At 47.2% G+C, this 22,938-nt stretch overlaps 1 protein-coding gene across 1 annotated transcript in view; it reads left to right on the forward strand.

The window, feature by feature from the left end:
- LOC105477780 (ISY1 splicing factor homolog) overlaps positions 1–18,991 on the forward strand; it is a 37,247-nt gene extending 18,256 nt beyond the window's left edge. The window contains exons 7-11 of the mRNA XM_011734559.3: positions 3,869–3,986; positions 11,177–11,299; positions 11,937–12,058; positions 15,792–15,878; positions 16,239–18,991. Of these exons, the coding sequence (XP_011732861.2) occupies positions 3,869–3,986; positions 11,177–11,299; positions 11,937–12,058; positions 15,792–15,878; positions 16,239–16,346 (558 nt within the window). The 3' untranslated portion in view covers positions 16,347–18,991. The remainder of the gene's footprint in view (positions 1–3,868; positions 3,987–11,176; positions 11,300–11,936; positions 12,059–15,791; positions 15,879–16,238) is intronic.
- Positions 18,992–22,938: the final 3,947 nt, after the last annotated feature.

Consider the following 22,938-nt stretch of genomic DNA (forward strand, 5'->3'; position numbering starts at 1 on the left):
ACACTCCCATTTCTGAAGCCCCTTTTGTGTCTGGGCACTGCACTAGGAGCCTTCTTTTCTCTTGGATGTCTTGCCTAACTTCTTTTTTTCTTTTCATTTATTTTATTTTTGTTGTTTCTTATTTTTATATGCCAATCTTCTCTGTATCATTCTGATTTTAGTATATGTCCTGCCAGAGTGAGCACTTGCCTGACCTCTTCAGCAGTTGTGTGGTGGAGATTTTATTTTTCCTGTGAGGCTGCTTAAAAGCAGCTCATTAATCCACCTAGAAAAGTGGTCTCAGATGTATGAAAAAATTAATATATGAAATGTTAAGTTCCACCACCTAAATTCAACATAAATTCAATATAAATATATGAAAATTAATATTTTTATATATTTTCTTCCAGAGACTTTTAATACTTAATAATTTTGTTTTTATTTTCCACATATAAAAGTAATATATTATCACTAAGTTCAGAAAAGTACAAAGAAGCAGAACAACACTCAGTCACAATCCCATTACATAAGCGCAGCCACTTGAATATGCTCTTTATCTTTTTTTTTCCTTCCGTTGTTTTTTGTATGAATGTCATAATTGAAACCATACTCACTATATGTCCAATTTTGGTTCTAGGTTTTGTTTTTCTTTTCAAAATGGTAGCTTTGATTATATAAACAAGTACATATTTTCGTGTAGAGAAAGAATATAAATATAAAAATTATAAAATATAAACAATACATATTAGTGTATACATTATAGAAATTCATTAATATTCTCAACTACGTGCTTTATTCTCTAAACTGTATAAGGAATACCCCTTCATGTCAGATAATCATATGATCGATAAGTATATTAAATTGTTTTATTTTATTTTATTTTAGTTTTTTTTTTTTTGAGATGGAGTCTCGCCTTGTCACCCAGGCTGGAGTACAGTGGCGTGATCTTGGCTCACTGCAACCTCCGCCTCCTGGGTTCAAACAATTCTCATGCCCCAGGCTCCGGAGCAGTTCAGATTACAGGTGTGTGCCACCATACCTGGCTAATTTTTGTATTTTAGTAGAGTTGGGGTTTGACCATGTTGGCCAGGCTGGTCTCGAACTCCTGATCTCTGGTGATCTGCCCATGTTGGTCTCCCAAAGTGCTGGAATTACAGGTGTGAGCCACTGCACCCAGCCTTTTAGTTTTTGAGACAGGATCTTACTCTGTTACCCCAGGCTGGAGTGCAGTGTCACGATCATGGCTCACTTCAGCCTTGACTCCAAGTGCAAGTGATCCTTTTACCTCAGCCTCCCGAGCAGCTGAGATGACAGATGTGTGCCACCATGCTTAGCTAATTTTTTTTTTTTTTTTTTTTTTTGACACGGAGTCTTGCTCTGTTACCCAGGCTGGAGTGCAGGGGCGTGATTTCGGCTCACTGCAACCTCCCCCTCCTAGGTTCAAGCGATTCTCATGCCTCAGCCTCCAGAGTAGCTGGGATTACAGGTGCCCACCACCACACCCAGCTAATTTTTGTATTTTTATTAGAGACAGGGTTTCACCATGTTGGCCAGGCTGGTCTCGATCTCCTGATCTCAGGTGATCCACCTGCCTTGGCCTCCCAAAGTGCTGGGATTACAGGCATGAGCCACTGTCCCTGGCCATGCCCAGCTAATTTTTAAATTTTTTTGTAGAAATGGTGTCCCATTATATTGCCCAGGCTGGTCTCAAGCTCCTGGAGTTAGTCATCCTGCCTCAGCCTCCGAAAGTGCTGGGATTACAGGCGTGAGCCGCTGTGCTCAACCAAATTGTATAATTTTTAAAAATGTTTTTTAACTCAACATTGCAGAAATATACAGAACTTTTATATACCCTTTTTACAGATTTACCAGTATTTAACATTTTACTTGTATTTGCTTTATTTTCTTTATGTACCTTGAGATTTATTTTTTGTGAAGCATTTGAAAGATAGGTTAAAATACATCATGCTTCTTTACTCTTTAATATATGTGTATTTCCTAAGAAAAATAATATTCTCTTATATAACCATGGTAGAGCTATCAAGTTTAAGAAATTTAACCTGGCTACAATAATTGAATCCATGTGGCATTTCATCAATTTTCCCAGTAATGTTCTTGGTAGCATTTCCCCTGCAGTACAGGACCTGGTCCAGGGTCACATACTACATGTAGTTGTCAAATCGTCTTTTTTTTTTTTTTGAGGCAGAGTCTCACTCTGTCGTCCAGGCTGCAGTGCAGTGGTGCGTGATCTCAGCTCACTGCAACCTCCGCCTCCCAGGTTGAAGTGATTCTTGTGCTCCAGCCTCCCAAGGAGCTGAGATTACAGATGTGCACCACCACACCTTGCTAATTTTTGTATTTTTAGTAGAGATGGGGTTTTACCATGTTGGCCAGGCTGGTTTTGAACTCCTGACCTCAGGTAATCTGCCCGCCTTGGTGTCCCAAAGTGCAGGGATTACAGATGTGAGCCACCATACCCAGCAAATCATCAGTTTTAATAGATATAGTTGTATCTTCTGGATGTATTTCATTTGTTTTCTACTGATTGTCGTATAGGTTGTTGGTAATCTTTTTAAAGGTTTTGTCACTTAACATCGTGTTTTTTATTTTTATTTATTTTTATTTTATTTTATTTTATTTTTTTGAGACAGAGTCTCGCTGTGTCGCCCAGGCTGGAGTGTAGTGGCGCAATCTCGGCTCACTGCAAGCTCTGCCTCCTGGGTTCATACCATTCTCCTGCCTCAGCCTCCTGAGTAGCTGGGACCACAAGCACCCGCCACCATGCCCGGCTAATTTTTTGTATTTATAGTAGAGATGGGGTTTCCCCGTGTTAGCCAGGATGGTCTCGATCTCCTGACCTCGTGATCCACCTGCCTCAGCCTCCCAAAGTGCTAGGATTACAGGCATGAGCCACCGCGCCTGGCCTATTTTTATTTAGTTTTTTTGAGACAGGGTCTCGCTCTGTCACCCAGGCTGGAATGCAGTGGCACGATAGACATATGTCACCATGCCTGGCTAGTTTTTGCATTTTTTTGTAGAGACAAGGTTTCACCATGTTGCCCAGGCTGGTTGTGAACTCCTGGCCTCAAGTGATCTTCCCGCCTCGGTCTCCCAGAGTGCTGGGATTACAGGTGTGAGCCACCGTACCCAGCCCATAAGTGTTTTTTATTTATTTATTTATTTTATATTTGAGACAGAGTCTCTCTCTGTCGCCTAGGCTGGAGTGCAGTGGCATGATCTTGGCTCACTGCAATCTCCACCTCCCAGGTTCAAGCAATTCTTCCTGCCCTAGCCTCCTGAGTAGCTGGGATTACAGGGATGTATCACCACACCTAGCTAATTTTTGTATAGTAGAGACAGGGTTTTGCCATGTTGCCCAGGCTGGTCTTGAACTCCTAAGCTGAAGTGATCCGCCTACCTTGGCCTCCCAAAGTGCTAGGATTACAGGTGTGAGCCACTACATCCGGCTATTATCTTAAAATATATTTGCAAACATGGAAATAGTGGGTTTAAAGATAAGATTCGCCAGACGCAGTGGCCTATGCCTGTAATCCCAGCACTTTGGGAGGCCGAGGCAGGCGGATCGCTAGGTCAGGAGATCGAGACCATCCTGGCCAACATGGTGAAACCCCATCTCTACTAAAAATACAAAAATTAGCCAGGCGTGGTGGCATGCACCTGTAATCCCAGCTACTCAGGAGGCTGAGACAGGCAAATCACTTGAACCTGGGAGGCGGAGGTTGCAGCGAGATTGTGCTACTGCACTCCAGCCTGGGCAACAGAGCGAGAGTCCACCTCAAATAAGTAAATGGGGAACAGAGCGAGACTCCACCTCAAATAAATAATAACTAACTAACAGATCCATTTTCTCTTTTTTCTTCCCAATAAGAAAGTTGGTCCTAAAATGCTGGATCATGAAGGAAAAGAAGTCCCAGGAAACCGAGGTTACAAGTACTTTGGAGCTGCAAAAGATTTGCCTGGTGTTAGAGAGCTGTTTGAAAAAGAACGTAAGTAACTAAGTTTATGACAGTTTTAGCCTTTCGTTGGTAATAATCATAGGAGTAGATATGCTATATGCTAACTGCTCTTACTTTTTTTTTCTTAGTTGCATAACAGCCTTATAATGTAGGAATTATTGTTCCCAGATTTCAACTGAGAATTCTTAAGAAATGGGATGGAATCTGCCGGGCGCGGTGGCTCAAGCCTGTAATCCCAGCACTTTGGGAGGCCGAGGCGGGCGGATCACAAGGTCAGGAGATCGAGACCACAGTGAAACCCCGTCTCTACTAAAAATACAAAAAATTAGCCGGGCGCGGTGGCAGGCGCCTGTAGTCCTAGCTACTCAGGAGGCTGAGGCAGGAGAATGGCGTGAACCCAGGAGGCGGAGCTTGCAGTGAGCCGAGATCGCGCCACTGCACTCCAGCCTGGGCAACAGCGTGAGACTCCGTCTCAAAAAAAAAAAAAAAAAAAAAAAAAAAAAAGAAATGGGATGGAATCATAGGCCCATGACATACAACTGGGGCTGGAAAGTGCGCCCAGGATTGGCTGGTGCAGGATTCTGCCTTTGGCAGGTGCTAATCTGTCAGTCTGGACAAGGAGTTTCCTTATTTGAAGTTTCCCAGAACGATTGGGGCAGGTTCTGAAGTTCATTGAATCCGGTTCATGTTTCAGTTACTTTTTTTTTTTTTTTTTTTTTTTTTTTTTGAGACGGAGTCTCGCTATGTCACCCAGGGTGGAGTGCAGTGGCCGGATCTCAGCTCACTGCAAGCTCCGCCTCCCGGGTTTTTACGCCATTCTCCTGCCTCAGCCTCCCGAGTAGCCGGCACTACAGGCGCCCACCACCTCGCCCGGCTAGTTTTTTGTATTTTTTAGTAGAGACGGGGTTTCACCGTGTTAGCCAGGATGGTCTCGAACTCCTGACCTCGTGATCCGCCCGTCTCGGCCTCCCAAAGTGCTGGGATTACAGGCTTGAGCCACCGCGCCCGGCCTCAGTTACTTATTAGTTGAAAAAATGATAACCAATGAACAAATAAAATCTTGGGCCAAACCCTAACATGTAAAAATGGAAAAAAGCGAGACCGGGCACTGTGGCTCATGCCTATAATCCCAGCACTTTGGGAGGCCGAGGTGGGCAGATCACCTGAGGTAGGGAGTTTGAGACCAGCCTGGCCAACATGGTGAAACCCTGTCTCTACTAAACTTACAAAATTAGCTGGGCATGGTGGTGCATGCCTGTAATCCCAGCTGCTCAGGAGGCTCAGACAGGAGAATCGCTTGAATCTGGGGAGTGGAGGTTGCGGTGAGCCGAGATCACAAAATTGCACTGCAGCCTGGACAACAAGAGTGAAAGTCCATCTCAAAAAAAAAAAAAAAGCAGAAAAGTGGAGCTGCTTTGTGTGAATCCAGTAGGGCACCTCCACGTCTCCTCCTTCTTTCAGCCAAACCTCCAGAATATAATTTGAAACTGTTAGTCTGGAGTTTTAGTCTGTTTTAATTTTGTGTTTTAGAAAGGTAGTCAGCACTTCATAGGAAAAAGTATGAGAGGCAGAGAAGAATGATGCCAGTATTCTCACCATTATTAGCGTTTTGTTGTGTCTCCTTTTAGTTGATTTTTCTATTTTTTTTTAATATAGTTCTACTTTTATTAAACCCTGCTTATTTTAAAATTCGTTATTCCAAAACTAGTTTTGTATAGGTCGCTGCCATCACTTAAAAATAATTCAGAGTTTAAATATTGTGCCATTAATTATGAAGCAATGTATTTTTTATTGCAGAGAAGTTATAGCCAGGTACAGTGGCTCATGGTTGTAATCCCAGCACTTTGGGAGGCCAAGGCGGGAGAATCACAAGGTCGGGAGTTCCAGACCAGCCTGGCCAACATGGTGAAACCCTGTCTCTACTAAAAATACAAAAAAAAAAATTAGCTGGGCATAGTGGCAGGCACCTGTAATCCCAGCTACTCAGGAGGCTGAGGCAGGAGAATCGCTTGAACCTGGGAGGTGGAGGTTGCAGTGAACCGAGATTGTGCCACTGCACTCCAGCCTGGGCAGCAAAGCAAGACTCCATCTTAAACCAAAAAAGTAAGTTGTAAAATACAGAAAATCAGAAAAAGACCACTCACATTTTCAGACCTCATATGTAATGATTGTTAATACATTAGGACATTGTTCCCTCCAGTTTCTTTCTATTTGTTTATTTTTATTTGTTTATTTTTTTGGTGAGACGGAGTCTTGCTCTGTTGCACAGACTGGAGTGTAGTGGTGCGATCTTGGCTCACTGCAACCTCTGCCTCCCGGGTTTGTGGCCCAATCTCGGTTCACTGCAAGCTCTGCCTCCCAGGTTCACGCCATTCTCTTGCCTCAGCCTCCTGACTACAGGCGTCTGACACCATGCCCAGCTATTTTTTTTTTCTTTTTCTTTTTCTTTTTTTGTACTTTTAGTAGAGACGGGGTTTCACCGTGTTAGCCAGGATGGTCTCGATTTCCTGACCTCGTGATCCGCTCGCCTTGGCCTCCCAAAGTGCTGGGATTACAGGCGTGAGCCACCGTGCCTGGTACTAATTTGTATTTTTAGTAGAGACAAGATTTCACTATGTTGGCCAGGGTGGTCTCGAACTCTTTTTTTTTTTTTTTTTTTTTTTGAAATGGAGTCTTGCTCTGTTATCCAGGTTGGAGTGCAGTGACGCGATCTCACATCACTGCTGCAAGCTCCACTTCCCAGGTTCACACCATTCTCCTGCGTCAGCCTCCCGAGTAGCTGGGACTACAGGTGCCCGCCACCACACCTGGCAAAGTTTTTGTATTTTTTAGTAGAGACGGGCTTTCACCATGTTAGCCAAGATGGTCTCGATCTCCTGACCTAGTGATCCACCCGCCTCAGCCTCCCAAAGTGCTGGGATTATAGGCGTGAACCACTGCTTCCAGCCGGTCTTGAACTCTGATGTTGTGATCTGCCCACCTCAGCCTCTGTCTCGTGCTCCCAAAGCGCTGGGATTATAGGAGTGAGCCACCTCACCTGGCTGTTCCTTCCAGTTTCTAAAGGATTATACTGGGGCGGCTCCTACTTTGTGATTATGCTCTATATGTTAGGTTTTTTGCATTTACATTTTTCTACATATATTTTTGCTTATTCCAGTCATAGATTTTTGGATTTTTAAATTTATTTTTCCTTTTTTGTCATCTCTTTAAAAGATTTTTGTTTTAGAAAGAAAATGCTTAAGTCAATTTTACCGGTTATAATTCAAATAGTACAGATAGAGTTAAAGTCCTCTTACCTCTACCCTCATCCCGGTGCCCCTCCTAGAGGTAACTGATAATCATTATTATCATTTGGTATGTTCCTTTCCAGCCTTAAGAAAAAAAATTTTTTTTAGGCCAGAAAGGAACATACCAAATGATAATAATGATGGTGGCTTACACCTGTAATCCCAGCACTTTGGGAGGCCAAGGAGGGTGGATCACATGAGGTCAGGAGTTCAAGACCAGCCTGACCAACATGGTGAAACCGCATCTCTACTGAAAATACAAAATCAGGCCGGGCGTGGTGGCTACGCCTGTAATCCCAGCACTTTGGGAGGCCGAGGTGGGCGGATCACAAGGTGAAGAGATCAAGACCATCCCGGCTAACACAGTGAAACCCCGTCTCTGCTAAAAAAAATACGAAAAATTAGCTGGTTATGGTGGCAGGCTCCTGTAATCCCAGCTATTCGGGAGGCTGAGGCAGGAGAATGGCGTGAACCCAGGAGGTGGAGCTTGCAGTGAACTGAGATCACGCCATTGCACGACTCTGTCTTTAAAGAAAAGAAGAAAATACAAAATTAGCCAGGCATGGTGGTGCATGCCTGTAATCCCAGCTACTTGGGAGGCTGAGGCAGGAGAATTGCTTGAACCCGGGAGGCAGAGGTTGCAGTAAGCCGAGATTGCACAACTGCACTCCAGCCTGGGCGACAGAGCAAGACTCTGTCTCAAAGACAGGACCTTGTTCTGTCACCCAGGCTGTGGAAGAAGTGGTGCAATCATAGCTCATTGCAGCCTTGAACTCCAGGGCTCAAGGCATCCTTCTGCCTCAGCCTCTTGAGTAGCTAGGAGTACAGGCATGTATCACCACCCCTGACATTTTTAAAAATTTCTGTAGAGATGGGAGTCTCACTATGTTGTCTAGTAATTCTTGAACTCCTTGCCTCGAGCAGGCCTCTTGCCTCGGGCTCCCAAAGCATTGGGATTACAAGCATGAACCCCTGCACTCAGCCTTCTTCTAGTCCCGTTTCCAGGCAGTTACATGCTTATTTCATCAGTATAAGTGACAGATGACTTAACCCCAAGGAAATCCCAGGATAGTTTGCCTTCAGGCATGGCTGAATGTAGCTCACATTTCTTTGTGTTGCAATTTTGACTTCCACTGTGTAAACTTCTTTCTCTGCCTGGCTTTCCACTTGTGGCAGTCATCTGTCATCGACTTAGGTCTTGTTCTCTCAGCAACAGATTTTTCTCCCAAGCAGCTCAAGCAAAATTCCCAGACTGAGTGTAGTTGGTTTTGATTGGATTATAATGCCATCATCCATATACCAGCCCCTGTGGCCAGGAGGAATGCAGTACTCTGAGCCAGCCAGGCTTCAACCTGCACTATCTCCTGGCTCCAGCCAGCATGATGACCACCACTTACATGACGTGGCCCAAGAGTGGCAGAGGGGTGGGCAGAGTTGCTGTTACCAACAGTGGGGTGATAGATAGAGGCCTGCCAAATGACAGTGGCTCTTTCATAACTGTTGTGTTGTGATAGCCATTAGTATCCTCCCACAAATGTACTTAGAACTCTGTTAGTGGATGTGAAGGATTAAAGAGTATCATGATATGGATTAACCATACCTAACAATTCCTCCATTGCAGACCTTTACTTTCCAGTTTTTTTTTTCTTTCTTTCTTTCTTTTTTTTTTTTTTTGAGATGGACTCTCACTCTGTTGCCCTGGCTAGAGTGCAGTGGTGCGATCTCGACTCACTGCCAGCTCTGCTTCCTGGGTTGAAGTGTTTCTCCTACCTCAGCCTCCTCAGTAGCTTGGGATTATAGGCGCCTGGCAACACGCCTGGCTAATTTTTGTATTTTTAATAGAGATAGGGTTTTGCCATGTTGGCCAGTCTGGTCTTGAACTCCTGACCTCAGGTGATCTACCTGCCTTGGCCTCCCAAAATGCTGGGATTACAGGCATGAGCCACTGCGCCTGGCCAGCTTTTATTCTTTGACTAATCTGGTTGGTTGTCATTTTCTTTTTCATTTTCAATAATTACTTGGCCGGGCGCAGTGGCTCACACCTATAATCTTAGCACTTTGGGAAGCCTAAGCAGGCAGATCACCTGAGGTCAGGAGTTTGAGACTTGCCTGGCCAACAAGTGAAATCCATCTCTCCTAAAAATACAAAAATTAGCTGGGTGTGGTGGCGGGTGCCTGTAATCCCAGCTACTCGGGAGGCTGAGACAGGAGAATCACTTGAACCTGGAGGCAGAGGTTGTAGTGAGCCGAGATCATGCCATTGCACTCCAGCCTGGACAACAAGAGTGAAATTCCATTACAAAAAAAAAAAAAGAATTACTTGAATATTCTGGCTAATAGTCCTAGTCTGAAAGTATCTTCTTTAGGGCTTTCTCATCTATCTTTTTTGTTTGTTTATAGTTTCTTTTGTCTTTTTTATTTACTTATGTTTCTTGTCATGCTTTTTCATTAAACATTATGACAGTTCCTGTGTTACTAAAATACTTTGTGAATTAGCATTACAGGGGCTGCAGGATATCCCATCCCATACATATTCTGCAATTTACAATCCTAGGTTATTTCCAAGTTTTCTCTCTTACATAAATAATAATGTGATGCATATTTCTGTCCATGAAGCTTTTTGCTATCTTATGTTTGCACTGCAACCAGCCTGGATTTCTTTTTTTTTTCTTTTTTTTTTTTTTTTTTTTTTTTTTTTTTTTTTTTTTTTTGAGACGGAATCTGGCTCTATCGCCCAGGCTGGAGTGCAATGGCACGGTCTTGGCTCACGGCAACCTCCGCCTCCTGGGTTCAAGTGATTCTGCTGCCTCAGCCTCTGGAGTAGCTGGGATTAAAGGGGCCCACCACCATGCCTGACTGATTTTTGTATTTTTAGTAGAGATGGGGTTTCACCATGTTGGCCACGCTGGTCTCGAACTGCTGACCTCATGATTCTCTCGCCTCGGCCTCCCAAAGTGCTGGGATTACAGGCATGAGCCACCGCGCCGAGCTTGGTTTTGTTTTTTAATTAGGTAGGTTGCTTTTAAATGGACTAATGGGTTCAAGTACTGAATTTAAAAAGGGCTCTACCGCTTAAATAATCCCATGAATAATATAGAAAAGTGCCTATCCATGGTATTTTCTTTTTTTGTGATGGAGTCTTGCTTTGTTGTCCAGGCTAGAGTGCAGTGGTGTGACCTCGGCTCACTGCAAACTCTGCCTCCCGGGTTCAAGCGATTCTCCTGCCTCAGCCTGAGTAGCTGGGATTACAGGTGCGCACCACCACGCCTGGTGAATTTTTGTATTTTTAGTAGAGACGAGGTTTCACCATGTTGGTCAGGCTGGTCTCGAACTCCTGACCTTGTGAGCCACCTGCCTCGGCCTCCCAAAGTGCTGGGATTACAGGCATGAGCCACCGCGCCGAGCTTGGTTTTGTTTTTTAATTAGGTAGGTTGCTTTTAAATGGACTAATGGGTTCAAGTACTGAATTTAAAAAGGGCTCTACCGCTTAAATAATCCCATGAATAATATAGAAAAGTGCCTATCCATGGTATTTTCTTTTTTTGTGATGGAATCTTGCTTTGTTGTCCAGGCTAGAGTGCAGTGGTGTGACCTCGGCTCACTGCAAACTCTGCCTCCCGGGTTCAAGCGATTCTCCTGCCTCAGCCTGAGTAGCTGGGATTACAGGTGCGCACCACCACGCCTGGTGAATTTTTGTATTTTTAGTAGAGACGAGGTTTCACCATGTTGGTCAGGCTGGTCTCGAACTCCTGACCTTATGAGCCACCTGCCTCGGCCTCCCAAAGTGCTGGGATTATAGGCGCGAGCCACCGCGCCTACGCGGTATTTTCATGAACATACGTGCCACGTGGCTGTGTAGCGTTGCATCAGGAGACAGCTTTGCTGGAGTGTGATTGTGACTTGGAAACTCAGCTCTGTTTCTGTTTCTTATAGCTCTTCCTCCTCCCAGAAAGACACGTGCTGAGCTCATGAAGGCAATCGATTTTGAGTACTATGGTTACCTAGATGAAGATGATGGTGTTATTGTGCCTTTGGAACAGGAATATGAAAAGAAACGTAGGTCTCTGGGCATTTTATTTTAGAATAGATGGCATCTGTTTTCTGTTGTCTCCTTTGAAAACAGGATTTTCAATAGTGCTCTATGCCAGAAGGGAGTTTTCTTTGTTGCTAATGGTCTTCAGGTGTGATGGTCTGTTAATTCCCTGATCCCTGTGAGGTAGTCAAGGCTGTGTGGGCCAGAGATAAAGGTTGGGGAAGCCATGAGAGCCAAGTCTGACCAGTCCCTGTCTGCTAGGAGGTCACCATCTGGATTCGTGCTAATACCAGTGCCCATGTGACACATCAAGCCAGGACTTTGGAAGCAAGTGGTCTGGAGCTGGAGCTGATTTCTAGCATGCTCTGCCCCTGCCTTCTCTGTTTTCATGTGGACATGTTGGGAAGCCACTCAGGTTGTGGAACTGGGGAGGATTTGGGAATGTTCCCTAAAAATCTGCTTTGAAGTGACTGAAAGCCAGAGCTGTTGTAGGACTACCATGCCTCACATCCATTTCCACTCATGGGGGCAGAATGAAGGGTGTCCCTTTCTAGAGGGGATGTCTAGACTTTCCCTGCATAGTGTTGGCCTTTCCCTGCATAGTGTTGAAAGCTCATTTAGAGACTGAAATAAATAGCACCTACCCTCTCTTGTGTTCAGTCAGAGCCGAGTTAGTGGAAAAGTGGAAAGCAGAGAGAGAGGCTCGGCTGGCAAGAGGAGAAAAGGAAGAGGAGGAGGAAGAGGAGGAAGAGATCAACATCTATGCAGTCACCGAGGAGGAGGTATTGGGATTGGTCACCTCTGGCACTCACTGCCATCTGCTCCAAGCCATGAAGTATGGCAGGGAGGAAGCTTGGCTCCAAAACATAGAGTCAGGGTTCACAGCCCAGCTTGCTCACCTGCAGGATGGCTGTGAAAACACTCGTGAGATTACAGGAGGGTTTCAGGAGGCAGCAGCCATGAGAGTGCCCTGCTGGCCATGCTTTACACAAGGGCTTCCTTCCTTCCTTCTTAGAGACAGGCCCTCCTGCATACCCGGGAATTAGATTGATAAACACAGAGGAAGCCATGAGCTTTAGCCCATGACCTCATCACTTCTGTTCACGTGGCAGTGCCAGTCGCTCTTCTGTAGTCTAACACCCCCATCTTTTTTATTTTTTTTGAGACGGAGTCTTGCTCTGTCACCCAGGCTGGAGTGCAGTGGCATGATCTTGGCTCACTGCAACCTCTGCCTTCTGGGTTCAAGCAATTCTTCTGCCTCAGCCTCCCGAGTAGCTGGGACTACAGGCGAGTGCCACCATGCCCGGCTAATTTTTGTATATTTAATAGAGACAGGGTTTCACCATATTGGCCAGGCTGGTCTCGAACTCCTGACCTCGTGCTCCGCCCGCCTTGGCCTCCCAAAGTGCTGGGATGACAGGCGTGAACCATTGTGTCTGGCCCTAACACCCCATCTTACAGATGGAAACAAACCCAGAGGGTCATGGTGGGGGAATCCTTGCATGTTTTCAGACCTTTTGCATATTTTCTGATCTATAGGAAACACTCATTATATATCTTAGTTACTACTTTTTATTAGAGCCACCATGTAAGTAATCTTAATATATCTGTCTGTGCTACACCTTTTATTTTTTTCTATGAAACATTACCAAAACTTCACTGCATTAAAGGAGATATTCTGAAACAAGGAAAACTCAGCATTTGAAATCTCTGCCTCCCAGGCAGAGCTCTTCTGCAGGGCCCTCTGTTTGGAGTCCTTGCTGCCTGCACAGATCCAGGTGGATCTGATTTGCTGGACTGAGAGAGGGGAGGGGATCACCCACACATGGATGATGGCTCAGGTTCCACATAAGGAGCTTGCTGAGACACCACTGGTGAAGAAGCAGGCTCAGGTTTAGTGACTTAGTCAATGTCACACAGGATGTAACAGGCCTGATGTTCCTGCTCATGTCCAGCTGGGCCACCAGTGGAGTTCAGTGCAGGTCTGAAGCAGGATGGCAGCATGCCTTAGGAGGATTTCCTCTAGGTACAAATAATCATTTGCTCTCTCAGCAGATGTTTAATTCATGGCTCCTGTGAGCCAGCCCCTTTCCAGGTACAGGGGCATAGTGGTACAGAGGCTTGGTGTGTAGCTCTTAGTCCAGGGGGAGGCAGTCCTGTAAGAGAGACAGTGAGTAGCAGTCCCTCAATAGAGCCTAGTGCAGGGACAGCCTGCAGACACTCTGCTGGGAAGCTAACCCCTCAGCTGAGATTAGGACGATCCAGGGAACTTAACCAAGGGAGGAGGAGATAATACGCCCCAGCAGGAGCACATCGTGTGCTGAGAGATCCTGTGATGAGTATGAGAGACAAAGGACAGCCCAGTGTGCTAGAGTTCAGAGAGTGGGTGCTGGGTGTGAGTGGAGGCTGATGGGGAGCTGGCGTTGTGGGGAAGAGCAGTGGAAACCCACAGCAGAATTTTTTTTTTTCTTTTCAAATAATTACAGAGATACAGGAAGTTGCAAAGAGTGCAGAGAGATCTTGTGTATGCTTCACCAATTTCCCCCAATGGTTCTATCTCATGTAGTTCTAGCACAGTAGTAAAACTGGGAGGTTGACGTTGGCATAATGAATATGTAAAGTTCTGTGTCATTTGTCTCCATGTGTGGAGATCCATGTGGCCATCATGACAATCCAGATACAGAACTGGCCAGGGGTGGTAGTCACGCCTGTAATCCTAATACTTTGGGAGGCTGAGGTGGGAGGATTGCTTGAACTCAGGAGTTCGAGACCAGTCTTGGCAACACAATGAGGCCCTGTTTCTACCAAAAATAAAAACAATTAGCTGGGTGTGGTTGGACATGCCTATAGTCCCAGCTCCTCAGGAGGCTGAGGTGTGAGAATTGCTGAGCTCAGGGGGTTGAGATTACAGTGAGCTGTGATTACACCACCGCACTCCAGCCTGGGAACTGTCCCCTTACCACAAAGATCCCTGGTGCCACCCCTTCACAGTTCACACCTCCCTGTCCTCACCATCTCTTGCCCTAGCTGAACCCCAACCATCTCTGATTTTGTCATTTCAGAATGTTTTATAAATGGGATCATGCTGTGGGTCACCTTTCGAGATGGCCTTGACACTCAGCATGATTCCCTTGCCATCCCTCTGGTTGTTGAGTTCAATAGTTCATTCCTTTTCACTGCTGAATGTTGTTCCGTATACAGAAAAGTACACACCTGCTAAATGTGTAGGTCACTGGACTTTCATAGGGTGAACACACATACATAGCAAATACCAGTGAAGAAACAGAACAGGACCACAACGCCAGAAGCTCACTACTGCCTCAGGGGTCACCCTCCTGACCTCTCATGACCCATATGTTTCACTTGTGTCTGAACTTTACATATGTGGAGTCATGTGTACTCTTTTGTGTCTGATGTTTGTAGGTATTTGTGTTGTGTCCAGCTTGGGGTTTTGGCAGATAGGGTTGCTGGGAATTTTCTTGTTCCCGTGCAGTGTTTCTCTTGAGTACATGCTGAGGAGTGGAACCACCAGATCAGGGTAAGTGTGTGTTTAGTGTTAGATACAACCAGTTTCTCCAAGTGCCAGCAATGGATGAGAGGTTCCTCAAGAGGCTTTTCAAGCCACCCCCACTGGGAACCAGTCAGGGAATGGGTCGTGCACGGTGTCTGGCAGAGCCCAGCAAACAGTGGACTTCCGACTCGCCACAAGACCCTTTCTCTCTCTCTTTTTTTTTTTTTTTTTTTTTTGAGACGGAGTCTCGCTTTGTCGCCCAGGCTGGAGTGCAGTGGCCGGATCTCGGCTCACTGCAAGCTCCGTCTCCCGGGTTTACGCCATTCTCCTGCCTCAGCCTCCCGAGTAGCTGGGACTACAGGCGCCCGCCACCTCGCCCGGCTAGTTTTTTGTATTTTTTAGTAGAGACGGGGTTTCACTGGGTTAGCCAGGATGGTCTCGATCTGCTGACCTCGTGATCCGCCCGTCTCGGCTTCCCAAAGTGCTGGGATTACAGGCTTGAGCCACCGCGCCCGGCCGACCCTTTCTCTCTTTCCAAGTCCATGTTGTTTTCTTTGTTATTAGAAATTTGTATTGACTCATAGGCAACCTCTGAGTTGATTATTTTTTTATACATGGTGCATTATTTTACATTTACATTTTTAAAAATAGTGATAACATTCACAAAGTTCAAAAGTGAAAAAGTATATAAAGATATTCCACGAAGATTCTCTTTTCTCTCCCTGTTCCTCATCTACCTTGTTCTCACTGCCATCAGTAGTTTCTATTCTTATTTCCTCCTTAGACAAAAGGTAGCGTAATGTACACTGTGTTCTGTGGTTTTTTTTAACTTAATATTGTGGCTCAAGTGTCTTTCTGTAAGTATAGAATTTTTTTTTCTTTTAAATAGTTGCAGTTTTTTCTTTTAAATAGTTTTTTTTCTTTTAAATAGTGTGTTTTATAGAGTTGCCAGCATTTATCTAGCTGGGCGCCTACTGATGGACTTTCGCTTGTTCTGTTTGTAGTCGGATGAGGAAGGCAGCCAGGAGAAAGGAGGGGATGACGGACAGCAGAAGTTCATTGCTCACGTCCCCGTTCCCTCGCAGCAAGAGGTAGGACCACAGCTAAGAGCTGCCTGGGCGCCAGGGGCTTCTCCAAAGCAGACTGCACGGAGCACTGCAGTGGGTTTTTGTTGTCCTTCCTACCCATCAGGGCAGCTCAGGGTCGTGACCACATGACACCTGTCATTGTGCTCAGGGTGTGGGGTCCAAAAAAGGCAGGACCCTCTGCCCTAGGCCATTCTGTTGTTCAAATGTTTCCAATGGGAGGGACTTATGGCTCTTGGAGACTATTGTGGGTATTTAAATCAGTCTCCTCATGGACTTCTCCCTCAGGGACTTCCTCCTGGCTGGGTCTGGCAAGGGTTGGAGGGCTTTGCTGAGGAGTGAGCCCTGCACTCTTAATTTCCACAGATTGAGGAGGCACTGGTACGAAGAAAGAAAATGGAACTCCTCCAGAAGTATGCAAGCGAGACTCTGCAGGCCCAAAGTGAAGAAGCCAGAAGGCTCCTGGGGTATTAGGACCCAGCTAGGGCTCTCCTTGAAGTTCTTCCGTCCCCCAGTGGTACCTCAGGACCCAGGGCTGCAGACAGGCAGGCTAGTGCTGAGCCCCATTCTCAGCCTTCCTTCCCTCTCCTTATCTCGTGCTGACTCGACGGTAAGGGTCTGTCCCTGGTCTTCCTGGTAGGTTTTGTACACATATTTTGCTACTGTGTGGATCCATTTATTTTTATTGTGGAGTGTATACAACAGGTTGCGAACTGGCTGCCTGTATCTGATTTTGCCTTGCATTGTGATTTTGAGGAGAGAAGAATCAATTAGTGGCAAACATTTAAAAATGCAATTTTTTGCAGACCAAAGTATAATTTTAAAAAATGCAAATTTTCTAAAAGACAAATCTTCTCTTGAAAAATGAGATGATGTGGCCATGCGTGGTGGCTCATGCCTGTAATCCCAGCACTTTGGGAGGCCGAGGCAGGCGGATCACGAGGTCAAAAGATCGAGACCATCCTAGCCAACATGGTGAAACCCCATCTCTACTAAAAATACAAAAAAATTATTCTAATGCTGGGCATGGTGGAGGGCACCTGTGGTCCCAGGTACTTGGGAGGCTGAGGCAGGAGAATCGCTTGAACGCGAGAGGTAGAGGTTGAAGTGAGCTGAGATTGTGCCACTGCACTCCAGCCTGGCGACAGAGTGAGACTCTGTCACAAAAAAAAAAAAAAAAAAAGGAGATGATATGTCAGCCCTGAACATGCACCCCACAGGTCAATGACCAGGTCCATCTGTGTCGGGCGCTGCTCTGGGCTCTCCGTGAGCCCCGCTCCACCTGCTCCACTCGCTCCTGCCTGGGTGGCAGGAATTTGAGTTTGCTACTCCTGTTTTATAACCTGTTCTGCAGAAACCTATTTTTATTAAAGATTTTTATAAGAAAGGGAAAACTCCATGTCTTCAGCCTATTCCCTTGGCCAACTGCTCTGAGGTGACAGTGGCATTAGGATGTGTAGCCAGTCACTGAGGGGCACTGCCTTCCTGCAGGGGAGTCCCTGAAGCCCCAGTCCCAAGTGTGGCAAGGACAGGACCAGATCCCAGGAGCCTCGGTGGGAGTGAGCTGACCCACTGTGGCATCTGTGGCCACAGCTGTAGACAGGGGTCCTTGCACTGTGGCCTGCTGAGAGCACACAGTGGACAGGAACTGAGTCCAGAGCTTCCTCTGAACTGGGACTAAGCTCTCCAGTGGGGAACCATGGTCAACAGCTGCAGCACCTGGGCAAGATGGGGCCTGGCCTCCTGCCCTCTGCAGGGTCATGGGAGTGTCTAGGAGCTCAGGGTCAGGGCCAGATGGCTATTCCTGGGGCCTGGGGCTCCAGCTCAGGCTGTTTGGGAACAGGAACTCTTGGCTTGGAGAAGCCCATCACACAGCAGAAGGCCTGGGATGGTCGGTCTACGGGGAGCAGCTCAGTCTGAAGGTGGCAGAGCCTCGTGTGGCTGTGTGTGGCTGAGTCGGGAGAGTGGCCAGTGCTGGGCCCTCTCTAAGGAGTCCGAGGGTCACAAGGACTGTGGAAAGGGTCTGAGTGAGGGAGTGGAGACCTAGTGGCTAGCAGACTTGCTTGAGGACGCTCTCTGTGGCCACAAGGAGAGGCCCAGGTATTACCAAGTCAGGAGGAGGCTGGGGCAGAGGCCCTGGCAGGTGGGTGGGCTGGTTGGGGATGGGAGTAGCCAGGGTGTAGGTGAGGACAGGGAAGGGCCCCCCTGCCTCCTGGCTTCCCTGAGGGTGGGGCTGTCCAATCCCAGCCCTCAGTTGAGCCCAGAGGCAAATGTGTGCAGGGAGGAGAGGGGTCCAGGTTGGAGCTTTGGGAGCCCTTGGAGGGAGCAAGGCAGATTCACCTCTGGGACCCAGTACCCAGCTTGGGTCTGTAGGTGGGGGCTCAGGAGTGAACATCGTGGGAGCTTTGAGCAAGACCCTCTGGGCCCCAGACTCAGCTTTTATACTTTGAAGTCAAGGAGTGACCTGTGCTGTCTGAGTTTGCTCTGGGGTCTGGGCAGTCCTGTGGTTTGGGCAGAGGCCTCAGAGGGCCTTAGGGACAGACTGATCCTGGTCTGAGCCTCTGGGGAGCGTGGGGGTGGCCAGGCTCGGACAGGCCTGGTTATGGGTTTGTCTTCTAAGGGGCACACTCAGGTGCTTCCTGGCATTCAGAAGAGAATGGGGAATTCAGACATCAGGCCTTCTCCCTGGGAAGGATGACAGGTGCTTGGAACCAGGCCTGTCTTGAAAGCTTGGGCTCTGGGCCTTCCTCCTCCAGTCCCCTGTTCCAGGCCTTCAGTGTACAAAGCACTCCCCTCCTGGGATCTCTTCTCGGCTCCCCGGGATGCAAACTGGCTAGGGGTTAGGATCCCACATTTGAGGAAACAGGCTGAGAGTGGAGAAGCACCCAGCTGGACATCCTCTAGGTATTCCTGGCAGAAACCCTTGCTACTTGTCTGTGCCCAACGGCCCTAGAGGGTCCTAGATGTGGGACAAGGTCTCAGCAGGCTCCAGTCCTAGGCCTGGAAACAGCTGGAGGTGGGGGAAGCTAGCTGGGTGGGTGTGGTCATCTTTTCCCAGCTTGTGGCCCGTCTCAGGAGGCTTTGTTTGGTTAATAAAATCTGCTGAATGGTTTATATTAGCTTTGACTCTGCCTGTGGTTTCCCAAAAAGCTACTTTTTCGTAGTCACGTTTCCATTAACTTCCTTCTTCCTTCACACTGTGTGTCCTCCGTTGTCTAAAACACACCACCTCCCTCCTGTTTTGCTTTAAGACTAGTCACAGCATGCCCACCCAGGCCTCCTGGACCTCCTCCTGCTGCATCCCCAACCGGCTGACCCCACCTGCCCTTGGGCAATTTATAAACAAGGAAGAAATGAAAACCTTTCTCCTCTTGCCCTGTGCTCACCCTGCAGTCCTGCACATGCCCACCCCATTCCCTGAAACACTGGCAGGTTCTGGAGCCGAGGTGGGGGTCCTCACCCTGCTCACTGTGCAGCACTGAAAGCAGGAACCCACCTGGATGGACATTAGGCCTGGCCCAACATCCAGCTGACTAGCAAGCAGAGGAATCCACAGGGGTGGGCAGTGGCACCCAGCCCCTTCTGGTATCTCCACACTTGGTGCCCACCTGCTCCACCCGAAAGGATGCAGAGGGTAGTGTCCGTGGAGGGCTGGCGTGGCGCTCTTAGTCCTGCTTCTCTGCCGCAACGCCTAGGGCTTTTAGCAGGTCATGCAGTCCCTGAGCCTGGGTTTCTTTTCCAACAAAATGAGCCGTGGAAAGGGCAGAGTTGTTCACAGTTCTCTCTAGCTGGACCAGGGTAGAAGTCTGTAAAAAATATGTGTTTGAGGGGCTGGGAAATCAGGTGAGGGGCTGAGGGGAGGAGATGATGTTGGGAGAAGTGGAACCTTAAACGTGTGCACGTTCCTGAGGGTCTGGGACTTGGCACTGAACTTGCTTGAGCAGGGGATGCCTTTGTAAGATCCCTTCTAACAGCAGATGGGTTGAGGGTAGGGGTTGTGCTGGGGGAACTTGAAACAGACCAGGGAGGAAGCCAATCTGATCCTCTAGGGGATGGCTGGGTCTGGTTGGGGGCTAGCAGTGGAGGTGTGAGCTGGGGTGCTGAGGTGCTAACCCCTGTATTTTGAGTCAGATCCTCAAGTGTGAGACCAGTGCTATCAACAGAAGCAGTGAGAGTGGAGGTGCTCATTTGCCCATGTTTATGACATTTGGGATTCTGGGAGGAGAGAGAGTGGATGCCTGTGTTTTCTCTGGTCACCAGGTGAGTGCAGAGAGCTGTCTATGGAGGAGCCTTTCCAGCCAGCAGTCAGCACCAGCCAGAGCACTAAAGTTTATGACTGCTGTAGCCGATTTCTGCTTTATTCCTACTTTTAATTTTCAGAGTCCAGAGTGTTCACCATTACACCACGGAACCTCACAATTCTACTTTTAATTTTGTAATATTTTGTAGCAAGCACCTCTGTATGAAAGACACAGGATATTGTGGTTGGCGTCTGGCCTTCATGGTGTTTTTTCACTTGGGGGCACATTTTCAGCACTAGCCTTGGTATCACCACATAAAGAAAATTTGGGGCTGGGCGTGGTGGTGCACACCTGTAATCCCAGCACTTTGGGAGGCCAAGGCAAGAGTATCATTTGCTTGAGCCCAGAAGTTCAAGACCAGCCTGAGCAACATAATACGACCTCTACAAAAAAATAAAAAATTAGCTGTATGTAGTAACGCACGCCTGTGGTCCCAGGCCTGTGGTCGAGTACAAGAGGCTGAGTTGGGAGTATGGCTTGAGCCCTGGAGATGTGAGGCAGCAGTGAGCCATGATTGTACCACTGCACTCCAGCCTGGACAACAGAGGAAGACGCTGTCTCCCCCACCCGCTTCCCCCAAAAAAGAAGAAAACTTCTTTGATAGTGTTGTAGGTTTGTATTTTAATAATGGCAAGTGTAGAAAGAAAAAGATGAAAGGAGAAAGAAGGAAGGAGAAAACCAGGTACGAATGTCCCTCTAGCCACTTGGAGGAGGTCTGATCCAGGGAACATTGCCATTATGGGATACCCTCTGAGATGGTGCCACTGCATGGCAATGACACAGTTAAAATGTATTCAACACACCCACCAGCTTTAAGAATGTTAAATTCTTGGCCAAGCGCGGTGGCTTATGCCTGTATCCCAGCACTTTGGGAGTCTGAGGCAGGCGAATCACGAGGTCAGGAGATCGAGATCATCCCTGGCTGACACAGTGAAACCCCATCTCTACTAAAACTATAAAAAATGAGCTGGGCGTGGTGGCTGGCGCCTGTAGTCCCAGCTACTCGGGAGGCTAAGGCAGGAGAATGGTGTGATGTGAACCTGGGAGGTGGACGTTGCAGTAAGCCAAGATTGTGCCACTGCATTCCAGCCTGGGTGACAGAGCGAGACTCCGTCTCAAAAAAAAGAATTAAATTCTTGGCTGGGCGCGGTGGCTCACGCCTGGCCAACACAGTGAAACCGTGTCTGTACTAAAAATATAAAAATTAGTCAGGTGTGGTGGTACACGCCTGCAATCCCAGTTACTCCGGAGGCTGAGGCAGGAGAATTGCTTTAACTCAGGAGGCAGAGGTTGCAGTGAGCCAAGATTGCGCCATTGCACCCCAGCCTGGGCAACAAGAGTGTTCTCAAAAATAAAGGCCGGGCGCGGTGGCTCAAGCCTGTAATCCCAGCACTTTGGGAGGCCGAGATGGGCGGATCACAAGGTCAGGAGATCGAGACCATCCTGGCTAACCCGGTGAAACCCCGTCTCTACTAAAAAATACAAAAAACTAGCCGGGCAAGGTGGCGTGCACCTGTAGTCCCAGCTACTCGGGAGGCTGAGGCAGGAGAATGGCGTGAACCCGGGAGGCAGAGCTTGCAGTGAGCCGAGATCCGGCCACTGCACTCCAGCCTGGGCGACAGAGCGAGACTCCGTCTCAAAAAAATAAAAAAATAAAGTAAGTTCTTGACACATCTATATATTATATATAATATGTATATAATGTATATATAATATATATGTATATATTTTTTGAGACAGAGTCTCGCTCTGTTACCCAGGCAGTGGCACAATATCTGGGCTCACTGCAAGCTCCACTTCCTGGGTTCACACCATTCTCCTGCCTCAGTCTCCCGAGTAGCTGGGACTACAGGTGCCCGCCAACATGCCCAGCTAATTTTTTGTATTTTTAGTAGAAACGGAGTTTCACCATGTTAGCCAGGATGGTCTCGATCTCCTGACCTTGTGATCTGCCCGTCTCAGCCTCCCAAAGTGCTGGGATTACAGGCGTGAGTCACCGCGCCCAGCAACTAAATTCTTGACCTATTTTTAAAAATTTGCAATATACATTTTTTCAAATTTGATGTATTAAATGAAACATTTTTAATTGCTGTATTTCAAATTAGCATGATTCCATTTTAAATAAAATGCCACTGTGCTACTCAGGAATTTACCACCAAAAGAGGAAATGCAGATATTAGACAGCTTTATTGAGGTATAATTTACATACCATAAAACCCACCCTTTGTAAGTTTACATTTTAATGATTTCAATAAACTTGTGGAGTTGTGCAACCCTTACCACAGTCCAATTTTAGAATCACCCCACAAAGGCAAGGGAGTGGTGGCTGGGTTTTCTGACAAAATCTGTACTCAGACCAACATGTCCCCCGTCCCAGCCCAACCAGTTCCAGACTAGAGCAGTGGAAAGGCCAGTTAGCTATCCAACCACCATCTACCCCCACGCTTCATCCTGGCTTCTGGATTCCACACCATTCTGTGCTGTGGTAGCTGCTCTGAGCTGGGGGCAGGCCTTGTTTTCTGGAGTTCTGTACTTTGATCTGAGCTAGCCCCAGTATGCAGAAATCTTCCAACCCATCTCCTGTCTACTTCTACCCTGGAGTGGAGGTTATTTCTGCCGCTGTAGCTCCCTGCTCCCATCAGGTGTACCAAAGCGGGGCTCTCAATTGCTTTTCAGTGGCACTTTGGGGTTTCCTGATTCTGTTGAGTATTTCCCATGAGATTGGAGTTCAAACTTTCAGAAGAAACAAACAACTCTTCTACGTT

Source organism: Macaca nemestrina, chromosome 2 (genome assembly GCF_043159975.1).
Source record: "Macaca nemestrina isolate mMacNem1 chromosome 2, mMacNem.hap1, whole genome shotgun sequence".
Classification (NCBI taxonomy): domain Eukaryota; kingdom Metazoa; phylum Chordata; class Mammalia; order Primates; family Cercopithecidae; genus Macaca; species Macaca nemestrina.